This window comes from Bufo bufo, chromosome 2 (genome assembly GCF_905171765.1).
Source record: "Bufo bufo chromosome 2, aBufBuf1.1, whole genome shotgun sequence".
Taxonomy (NCBI): domain Eukaryota; kingdom Metazoa; phylum Chordata; class Amphibia; order Anura; family Bufonidae; genus Bufo; species Bufo bufo.
The window spans coordinates 201494881-201507245 of record NC_053390.1 but is presented as its reverse complement, the minus strand read 5'-3'; the positions used below and the strand labels follow the sequence as shown (position 1 = coordinate 201507245).

General features: G+C 40.4%; 1 protein-coding gene across 1 annotated transcript in view; it reads right to left on the bottom strand.

Moving 5' to 3' along the window:
• The window catches only part of KSR2 (kinase suppressor of ras 2), a 564921-nt gene that overhangs the window by 74995 nt on the left and 477561 nt on the right, over positions 1-12365 (bottom strand). The window contains exon 15 of the mRNA XM_040416034.1: positions 2611-2707. Coding sequence (XP_040271968.1) covers positions 2611-2707 — 97 coding nt within the window. The remainder of the gene's footprint in view (positions 1-2610; positions 2708-12365) is intronic.

The following is a 12365-nucleotide window of genomic DNA, read 5'->3' as shown; positions in this document are numbered from 1 at the left end:
TGTTTTTTTCCGGAATTGCTATTTTTCTGTGTATTACATAACAGCCGCTAATCAGCCACTGCAGCAACATTTGTTCTCCTTTCATCTATCAGATAAGCTGTTCATATATACATAGTATGTTATCACATAGGTCAAGGTGATAGGTCTTTGCTATTGTATTAACCCTTCACAGCCAGCACTGTTGGACAGCTACTGACCCCTGAAAAAAGGATACAGCAAAACACATGCTGTACATGTCATAGTACAGTTAGGCCTCTTTCACACGGGCGAGAATTCCGCGCGGGTGCAATGCGTGAGGTGAACACATTGCACTGAATCCGGACCCATTCATTTCTATGGGGCTATGCACATTTGTGCGTTGCGTGAAAATCGCAGCAAGCTCTATATTGTGCGTTTTTCACGCAACGCAGGACCCATATAAGTGAATGTCGCTGCGTGAAAATCGCAAGCATCCGCAAGCTAGTGCGGATGCGGTGCGATTTTTACGCATGGTTGTTAGGTGACGATCGGGATGGGGACCCGATCTTTATTATTTTCCCTTATAACATGGTTATAAGGGAAAATAATAGCATTCTTAATACAGAATGCATAGTACAATAGGGATGGAGGGGTTAAAAAAAAAAAAAAAAAAAAACTCACCTCATCCACTTGTTCACGCAGCCCGGCTTGTCTTCTTTCTTCTCCTTTGAGGACCTGGGATAAAAGGACCTTTGGTGATGTCACTGCGCTCATCACATGGTCCATCACATGATCCATCACCATGGTGATGGAGCATGTGATGAGCGCAGTGACGTCACCAAAGGTCCTTTTCTCCCAGGTCCTCAAAGAAGAAGAAAGAAGACAAGCCGGGCTGCGTGAAAAAGTGGATGAGGTGAGTTTGTTTTTTATTTTTTAACCCCTCCATCCCCAATTTACTAAGCATTCTGTATTAAGAATGCTATTATTTTCCCTTATAACCTTGTTATAAGGGAAAATAATAAAATTTACACAACACCGATCCCAAACCCGAACTTCTGTGAAGAAGTCCAGGTTCGGGTTTGCGTACCAAACATGCCGATTTTTCTCACGCGCGTGCAAAACGCATCAAAACGCTTTGCACTCGCGCAGAAAAATCGTGCATTTTTCCGCAACGCACCCGCATCCTATCCGGCCCTCACACGCGACACCCATGTGAAAGAGACCTTATTGTCACTGTCAGTATACTTGTGACTGTGACCACATCTCATATTGACGAGGTTCTGGTTATATTTATGTAATATGGGATATGTGCAATGTTATCTGTGTATGTATAATCCTGGTCTAAGCATTATCGTATATGTTACTTGCCTTCACTTTTCAGTGTGTGGTAACTGCTTCCTGCTTTCTTGTCTATGTTTTACGATTTTTTATTGACAAGCTTATTCTGCTAAATTCTTTACTTTTTAGGGAGTTTTTTTTTTATTCTCTCCATGATCATGACATTATACAAATACACGCACCTGGCTATGCACCACATATATTATACACAACACAGCCCTGCTGCATGCACAGTGAATACAACACAGTAGTGCGGCATGCACATTAGATACACACTGCACTACTTTATGCACAGCTGATACACACACACAGACAGCACTGCGGCATGCACAATGCATTTACACACATCACAACACATTTACACACATCATCATACACGCTATTATCCTTAATAAAAATCATATCTCAAGAACCCACTACATATATTTAGAATCTTCCTGGTCTTGCTCCATCAAAGGTCCTCAACCTGCAGTCAATGGAGCTTTCATCTTCTTTCCAGCTGCTTCAGGACCTACAGCATGGGGAGGGCTGCATTTCTCACAGTCCTCTCCATGAACTGAATAGTCGTTCGGCCATGGATCAGTGTCTGGCAGGAATATAGAAGTGTGCAGCAGATTTGCCATTTCTGAACCACTCTGACTGCGGACTAGACACAGTCACTTTTTTGCAAGATTTTTTCTTGCTTAAAGGAGTTGTCCAAATACTCATATGTCATCAGATTTTGATTGGTGGGGATCCGACTCTCAGCACCCACATGATCAGCTGTTTGAAGAGACCACTGTCTTCTGGTGAGCACTGCAGCCTCTACCTAGGCCAGTGATGTCATGTTAATTAGTCACATGGCCTATGTGCAGCTCAGTCCCATTGAAGTGAATGAAGCTGAGCTGCAATACCAAGCATAGCCACTATCCAATGGACAGTGCTGTCCCTCATAAGCTGCAAGGCAGCAACGGCGCTGACTGGAGCGCTGCAATCTCTTCAAACAGCTGATCAGCGGGGGTACTGGAAGTTGGACTCCCATCGATCAGATACTGATGTCCTATCCTGTGTATAAGTCAACAGTATAAAACATTTGGGAATTGTCATCAGTGATGCCATTATTGCTGTATGCTATAGTCGTTGAATAGGGCTAGCTGCAGTTCCCTGCAAGGGGACATACCGCTAAGTGAGAACTGTGGTGTCTTCTTTCTCAAGATCGTTAGGGATCCTTGAGATCGCAGCTCCATCGATCATAAATTGATAGCATAGCTCTTGATATTATTTGTCTCACATACTACATGTGAAATTGCCAGAAACAGACATTTCAGCACTTACCTTCACAATTTCTTGTGCTATCTGTCTGGTTTTGTTGACATCTAAGACAATTTTTGCATCCCGTACCACTGAGTACAGTGTTCGTCCTTTACACAAACTGAAATAAAAGCACATAGGTATATTGAAATTCATTAGCAAATTCTACTATATAAAAGCAAATAATAAAAAAAGGAATACAAAGAATTTTAAAATATGCAGACGTGTTCACTCATTTATATGAAGAGAGCACTCCCATGTGCTCTCTTCCCAACCAAAATAATTTATAGTTAAATTCCCATCAGCTATAGATTTGTTTTAGTAAATACTTGTATTACCCATAAAAAAGGATCATCTTTTCTTCATTTCTGTACTGTACTATTCCTGTTTTTCCTCCTAGAAAGTTCTGAATAAACTGACAATTGGGAGTTACCTTCCGTCATGTCAAAGTAATATGTCCTTACACAGTCTGGCACTGATTGGACAATTTCTAGCAGGAAAAGCACAGTATGCAAAGCTGTAAGAAAAGATGTTCCAAAATTATTTCATGAGGAATACATAAAAAAAGATACATCAGGAGAGCTAACAGTTTTTCTTTAACATTACCCTCATTACAATGAAATATTGCTGTTTTAAGGCTACGTGCACATTTGCGACCAAAATTTTTATTTCTCAAGTACATTTACAATGAATAATAAAAAAGAAACAATAAAGGGGTTATCCTAGTTATATGGAAAAAAAACACTGTAAATCTGATGGTTAGCAATATATACATAAGCTAAGCAAGTTTTAGGCAAAAAAAAAGGATATTTCCTTATTTTCCTAGCTTTGTTCTGGCCCCTTTGTTGACATGGAGTTGCAGAGCTGTTGGGGGCGTAACAACAATCTCTGAGGTTTTCCTCATGAATATTTGTGGGTGTCAACAAAGACTGCCTTTCCCCTCCCCCTGCTCTGCAAAGTGAGTGACAAAAATTGCTGCCCTGTGTGCAGTCTGACTGCTGGGATACTCATGTTGTATGTGTGGGACTACAAGTCTCCTCTGTACAGTGCAATTACATTGCTGATACACACAGAATCTTCCCCCTATGTGTTCTTGTGCAAAGCTCTGCAGACACTTCCTCACAGCCAGCAGAAGAGTACAGAGGAGAGGACTTCTCTGGTCTTTGTCAGCTCTGTGCTTGCAGGGTGAGGAGGAAGGGAGGATCTTGTGCATAGCATTTATCTCTTCAGTGCCTAGAGAAGAGGAAAACCTGCAGCTGAGGCTCAGTCTCCAGCCCTGAGTCTGTGCTGCTGATGGTAGAAGGGGTTAAGCTTTCCTGAAGAATCCTGTGGGAGGGAAGACACAGGGCAGATAGCCATCAGCCAGCAGATTGGCAGTGCAAGGGGCTTGGATTGTCGCTACAGCCTTCACAGTCATGTTCTGTGCACAGAGGCAGACCTGCTCCTTCAGGATTGTGCATGCAATGTCATCAGAGCAGGGAAAGAAGCTGACATCACAGGTCACGTGACTCTTAGCTAACTATGAGAACGGGGCCACTGTAAATGAAGTAAGTGAATTGAAAACCCCTTACATTTGCTTAGTATAATATACAAAGAACAGCTCTGTGTAATCTGATCCTGTAGATGTGTTATTCGCTTGTATTGTCCGTCTCTTCTTACCTTCTGTGACATGTACACTAAATATAAATATTCAGGAATTAGGAAGGCAGTAATCCATACATGCTGTACAATCTCATTGAGACTACTATATGCAACTAATTAACAAAAATACCATATATAGGACTATTAGATATACTCATTGACAAAAAAAATACCACACCCAGAAAGAATCTTTGCATTGCTGAAAAATTTAAATGCGATTATGTCTCAGGCAGATATGTAAATGATTACAGGTGTGGTCTGATTAGACATTGGATCTTGCCACAAAAGGGCATAAAAGTGTTTCCCTCTTGCTCTATAAAAGGCTCTAAAAAGGCTAATTTTGGGTAGATTTGAGAGATTATTGACTGGTAGACATATCTCTATAACACACTCGAAAACATTTTGCCCAGATAGACTTTAAGAAGAAGTGGTTACGTGAGGGCACAAATAGCAGAGTCCAGATGGTCCAGACAGACCATCTGTATAGAGCATTGTTTAATCTGTTGACAAGGAAGAGCAGCTCCAAAAGTTTTGTTGTCTACCATTCAGACACAGATGTCACCTTTATAACACACCCCTGTCTCTGCCCAGACCACAGGAAATTTGGTATCATGGTGCCCATTACCTGTCCTGCCATTGACAGCCAAGCACCACTGAGTTAGTTGGCAATGATATTGTGAACGAGAAATCTAGACTATGGATGGAAACTGTAAGCATTTAGAGATCAATCCAGGTTTTGTTTGTGAGCCCATGATGGTCGAGTTAGAATATGGAGGCCTCATGGTGAGAGTTTCAATCCTGCCTTTGCCATGAAGCTACACACTACCCCAACTGCTGGTTTCATGATTTGGGAAACTATTGTATATGACAGTCGGCCACCCTTGCAGTGATATGTGGGACACTAACAGTTCAGCAATATGTGCAGGACATGCTGCAGCCATGTGTGTTGCCTCTCATGGCAGAGATTCCAAGTGGCATTTTTGAGCAGGATAATGTTTGGCCCAATTCTTAGGAATGGCAATTGTGGCAGAAAAGGGAGAGGCGCTCATAGGGTAATAGTTTCGTTGTGGATGACTGAAGAGTAAATATAATCAGTTATGCTCACCTTTTCATGTGGTGTATGCATAGGCACAACACTAGTGTAGGCGTGTAGTTATAATTATAAGGTGGTCAGTGCTGCCAGTACCGTTCACGGCTCGTTTGTAGGGTTGCCAGTCCTCTGAAGCAGCGATGGAGAGACAATGTAGAGGTGTGGAGTGGTTATGGTCGACTGTTTTCTGGTACTTCTTGGCGCAAAGACACAACCTCAGGAGGTTATGAATAAATCCTTTATTGTTCATGTATGACAATAAAGGATTTATTCATAACCTCCTGAGGTCGTGTCTTTGCGCCAAGAAGTACCAGAAAACAGTGAACCATAACCACTCCACACCCCTACATTGTCAATTCTTAGGAATGTCTCTGTTAGATTGCAACACTTCCCTGGCCTGCCCGGTCACCAGATTCATCACTAATCGAGCATATAAAAGAACAGAGACAAGGTCAGTATCATACCTCATTTACTACTGGCGATAACCTGGACGTTCAGAGCGTTTGAAGTTCTCATTAGTGGCACATTATAAATAGTTCAATGGGACTTGTCGGATCTCTACTAATTGCTCATTAACAGCCTTTTAATCATCAGCTGCAAAGAAGTTTCCCTTTCTAAGTCTAAACAGACCCAAGTAAACAAAATACTTTTGTCTAGTCGACACTTTCATGTGCCCAAGCATAAACCAATATTGGCAGCCTTTATAATATCATCCACTGTTACTGACAAAAATTACCGTAATTATTTAAGAAATATAATGCACATAATAAAATATAATCTGCTATGGTTCTTCATGCATCATATTGAGATTAAAGCAAAAAACTAAAAACGCAACAGCACTCTGCAAACACAAATAAAAAAGTAAATATAACAGTGCCATACTCACTATCGAAAAATTCTAATGCTGCACTATAAATGTGAGATTCTTCGCAAATACATTTTGTACAAAATTATTTGTGCCTGTCTGCCGGCGTCAAGGCAATCTCTTTAGGACAGGAACTAAATACCACATTCATTGGTGCCATATCGACCTCCATTAAATTCAGGGAATGCAGGTTCCACAAGCATGCTGAACTCACACTATATTATACTTCTTTGGTGCCACACTGGCCTCCATTATGCTCAGGAAATACAGGTTACACATAAATGCTGAGCCCACTCTGTATTCCACCTCTCCTGGTGCCAAATTGCCTCCAATAAATACAGGCAGAGCAGGCTACAGCTTTAAACCTGCACTGATAAAAATCAGCCTATGGGGCGGACAGGTTAATCAGGAGTGCATGACCAGTGGAGTCAGCCGCACCTCCAATGCAGGCTGCAAAGAAACTAAATTTGGGGGTTAGTAAGCACATCCCAGTGTGCAGGTGCACTTCGCCATGGCTGGAACAAAAGCAAAAAACAAACAATGCAACAGCATTCTGCAAACACAAACAAAGTAAATACAACAGTGCCATACTCCCGATCGAAAATGTAAATTCCTATTGCTGTGTATAAATGTTAGATTCTTGGCAAATACATTTTGAACAAAATTATTTCTGCCTGTCCGCCAACGACAAGTCAATCTCTTTACGACAAGAAGCTAACACTAAATACCACATTCACTGGTGCCATACCAGCCTCCATTAAATTCAGGGAATGATCATATTGAGATTCCATTTCAAAACACAGAATAATTCATCTAAATGTATTTTTTACTTCAGTAGACAAATATCAAAATGTCAATTACCGCTGTGTTATAACCTAATGTATTCAATATCTATCATCTACTAAACAGGGACTGACATGGGATTGTGAGGCTATCATTAAATTTGTACGGTTGTATTCCACATCCTGGCCTACTTGATCAAAAACATGCAATGCCGTCACATATTCGCAGAATCGTATTAGCTTCTGCTTTTCACTGGCCTGATATAAATGGCCTACAGTATATCACTGATGAGCGCTTGCGGTTATCAGACATCCTTTTGTACCAGACTAATGAAAAGCAACATGTCTATAAATCTGTCAACATCACATTAAAGTAGGGTAGAACACAATACAGTGCTGCACAACTCCAGAAACAGCCCTGCCCAATGATTCAGTTACAGAGGAAGCCGTGTTTCCTTGTCATAAAAACCTAATTGATTTGTTAATCTTTCCAGTAAAAGTCAACTTTAAATAAAGCTCATGGGTGTACTATGCGCCGGTTTCTGTTCACGAAAAGCTAGTTAAATAGCCATATTGCTACTGTTAACTTGATAGGCCAGCTGCTGGCTCCTGCTGGTAACAACAACATCTTAGGAGACTTTGAGGTTCTTAGTTTGAGAAGATCCAGCTCCCTAGAATAGATAATTATGCTTACAAGAGTTGGAGGAAAAAGATGATGCCCATAAATAACAGGAATACAGTATAAAGATAGATGGATACAACCCCAATAACCATGAATGCACCATTGAGGAGACTGAAGACCTACTCTATACAGAAGACTGAATGTTCGGGCAATGCAAATTCAAAGGAACCTAATATTAACTAGCTAATTGCCTTTTACCTACTATACCACTTGTTACTAGTTTCATCTCCAAAATTATGTTTGTTTTTAGGATTTGAAGGTGGACATTTCCCAAATGAGATATGTACGTTTTTTGGCTTAAAAATGTCACATGTAATGCTTGTTGCAGTGTTTTCTGCAAGATTTGGTCACACTTTGCAACATTTGGTGTTCCTCACGATTTTTCAAAGTGGTCTATGTTTAAGAGCTAATAGTGAGATTAGACCTGGATTTTGGCTCATATACAGCCTACACAAGGCAACCCCCTAGTGTACTTTTACACATATAGGTGTAAACAACATTGCATGCACTCCAAATCTATCATTAAGGTGCACCAATTCATAAATATGGCACAGGCACAGATAGCAAAGACAGACCTAAAACTGACAATAAAAAAACCAACCACAAATAATAAATGTTCCGTGAAATGTTTAAAATGAACACCTAGCTAGTGTTGAGCGAAGCGAGCCTCGGATGCTTCGTTCAAAACCTCAGAATAATACTGTACTGAGATTTGTCTCCATACAGTATTAGAATGTATGGGTTCCGATGAGCCGAAGTAAGTTATTCACGAAAGTCACACGTAATTTCGTAAAATAACTTCGGTAGTTGATTTTTAAAGTGGAAAACCACTTAAAAAAAACCTTAAGGACCTCCGCTGTATATGTACGGCAGAAGTCCGGTACTCAAACAAGCAGAGACCCATGGCACATGTAAGGCTGATTGCATAAATTTTCCCCTTCAGATGCCGTGGTCAAATGTGACCACGGCATCTGATCAGTCCGGAAGTGGAAGTCGCGTGCTTCCGCTCGGGTAACAGTGTTCCCTGACTGAGATCGGGGAACAGGTTACATCTCTGAAATAGCCCAAAGCCTCAAGCAGGCTTCGGAGCTTATTTCAAGAATATACCAAAACAGCCCACTAGGTGGCAGCATTGTATTGGTATAGTGCAGGGATGCTCAACCTACGACCCTCCAGCTGTTGTAAAACTACAACTCCCACCATGCCCTTCTGTAGGCTGATAGCTGTAGGCTGTCCGGAAATGATGGGAGTTGTAGTTTTGCAACCGCTGTCAATGAAAACAATGGGCAATCTAAGGAAAGTGATACTAGTGACACTCTGTGCCTTCACCATCTAGCAACCTCCTAACTCGCTTCCATCATAGGCTCATTTACTACAGCAACATTATACCAGCTACACCATACCAGTGACACTATAGTGGTATCACATCACCCCATCTGTGATTTCCAGATTGATCATATCAAATTGATCATTTGTTATAGGTACCCGCAATTGTATTTTTTTTTTATTGTTCTATACCCTGTGTGAAGAGTTTATTGCATATGAATATACACTCACCTAAAGAATTATTAGGAACACCATACTAATACGGTGTTGGACCCCCTTTTGCCGGCGTCTTCTCTTCCGGGTGTATGCGATGACGTCATCGACGCAGGCGCATTGAGGATGGAGCGGTCGAGCGAGCGGCCGCCTCTCAGTGCGCCTGCGCCGATTGAAGCCAGGTACGGCGCAGGCGCGAGATTTCGAATTCGAACAGCGCCAGCAGAGAAGGATTCCCTTCCCTGGCCCTGTCAATCAGCATGCCGAGGGGGCGTTATTACGAACGGAGGATGCGGCAGCTACCAGCAAGTAGCCGCCCTACTTGCTGGTAGCAAGGTAATTAGCATATTTTAAAAATCGTTTTTTAGCTAAATCTACTGAATCAAAATGATTAATTTTATTATGTATCAAGAGATCGCACTATAGGGATTATTATTAATGAAAAAAAAAAAAAACTGTTTAATGGGGTGACAGAAACCCTTTAACATATCAGATTGTCTGACGATAGGTCATCAATATATGGAGCTCAGAAAACCTCCTGGACAACCCCTTTAACATCAGATAATATGACAGCAATGCACAAAGAAATTGGATATAGTTCTTATTATATACCACAGATATGTGTATGACTTACCTACTACTCAACCATATAGTTGAATAAATGCAGATGTATACAGTAAGTTATACATCGAGAACATTTATTACGGTAATACAGAAAACAAATGAAATTTACCCCCCAAAAAATAAAAACTATATTTTTGGGTGAAATTATTGCACCAATGGTTTCTCCTAGGTCATCTAAAATGTGTGAATGATTAGAAAGTGAATGTGCTATAGTAAATTTTTGTATTGATAGGTTAGAGACAAGTATTGATTGGGAGAACTTCTGAGCGCACAGATAGCTATACCTACTGTATACCCAATTCTCACTCAGACAAGCAAATGAATATAAACAAATTTAAGACTCCAACTCAAATTGCCAAGATAGCTAGAGGAGAAATGAAAGAGGAAAAAAGCTGAGGAAGAAAATTGTACAAATTTATCAATGGTGTATTTAAGTGGACTAGTAGAGGGGGAGATGAAGACAGGGAGTAGGAAGGTGAATGGGCAGAGGAGCAAATGTCTGCCACATTATCTAATGTGCTGTCATTCATATAATGAGTTTCTTCTCCATTTCAACTCATCTATTAGCTTTTCAGACATGACAGTCAAGTACATACTGGTGTCATAATAAAGATTAACGACAGCTTTCACCATGCCAAGGTAATGAGAAAAAGAGCACGAAAACAACTAAACTAATGGATAAAAATTTGGAGTAAGTAGAGTCCAATATCCTAAGGGTCACTATATTTTTCGCAGATTGGATATAAACCATCATAGGACATAGTAGGTAGGAGTCATATGCTTATTAAACAGTTTCTGTGGACCAAAAGATGTTCAATACTAAATATAGATGTTATATATATTGTAGTAAATGGAAATTCAAAGTGAAAGCACACCTGAAGAAAAACATCATTCGTATTTCTGAATACACATAAAGGTGTCTAGCTGCCGCTATAAGGAATGTGTTTTGAGGAACGTGTCCTCAAAAATAAAAATGCAGCCACAAAATGGGATATTTTTAAAAGCATCCTAAACTCTAATTGCGAGAGGTACATACCTTATAGGAATAAAAGGGTACAAGAAAACCAATAAACAACAAGAGGAACAAGAAAAATTCAATGTGGATAAATAGAAATGTAAAGGAAGCAATAAATGACAAAAACAAAGCATTTAAATCAAAAAATAGAATATGTAAAAGACAAATAAAGGCAGCCAAACTAGAGACCGAGAGATTAATTGCCAAAGAGAGTAAAACTAACCCTAAAATGTTCTTCAATTATATAAATGGTAAAAAGTATAAATCTGAAGGTGTTGGCCCTTTACAGAGTGATGATGGGGGAGTTGCAGAGAGCAATGAGGAGAAAGCAAAGCTTTTAAATATTTTTTTTCTCCACTGTATTCACTGAGGAAAATGAACTGTCAGATGAAATGCAGAATGTAAAAGTAAACTTCCCATTAAAAGTGCCCTGTCTGACCCAGGAAGAAGTGCAGCGGCATCTTAAAAAGAATAAAACCGCCGGGACCAGATGCCATACACCCCTGTATCCTAAGAGAATAGCTAGACCCTTATTTCTGATAGTTAAGGACTATATTAACAGGGAGTGTTCCACAGGATTGGCAGATAGCAAATGTGGTGCCAATATTCAAAAAGGGTCTAAAAACAGAGCACGGAAACTATAGGGCGGTAAGTTTAACATCTGTCGTGGGTAAACTGTTTGAAGGTTTTCTAAGAACTGCTATCTTGGAGTACCTCAATGACAATAAGAGCATAACATCGTATCAGCATGGCTTCATGAGGGATTGGTCATGTCAAACTAATTTAATCAGTTTCTATGAGGAGGTAATTTCTAGGCTTGACCGTGGCAAATTGTATATCTGGACTTCTCCAAAGCATTTGATACTATGCCACATAAAAGGTTAGTATATAAAATGAGAATGCTTGGACAGGGGGAAAATGTCTGTATATGGGTAAGTAACTGGCTCAATGATAGAAAACAGAGGGTGGTTATTAACGGTGCACACTCAGATTGGGTCACTGTCACTAGTGGGGTACCTCAGGGGTCAGTATTGGGCCCTATTCTCTTCAATATATTTATTAATGATCTTGTAGAAGGCTTGCACAGTAAAATATAAATTTTCGTAGATGATAATAAACTGTGTAAAGTAATAAACACGGAAGAGGACAGTATACTGCTACAGCTGGATCTGGATAGATTGGAGGCTTGGGCAGAAAAGTGGCAGATGAGGTTTAACACTGACAAATGTAAGGTTATGTACATGGGAAGGAATAATGCAAGTCACCCGTACATACTAAATGGTAAAACACTGGGTAACACTGACATGGAAAAGGACTTAAGAATTTTAGTGGATGTCAAACTTAACTGTAGAAACCAGTGTCAGGCAGCTGCTGCCAAGGCCAATAAGATAATGGGTTGCATCAAAAGGGGCATAGATGTCCGTGATGAGAAGATAGTCCTGCCACTTTACAAATTACTAGTCAGACCACACATGGAGTACTGTGTACAGTTCTGGGCTCCTGTGAACAAGGCAGACTTAGCAGAGCTGGAGAGGGTTTTT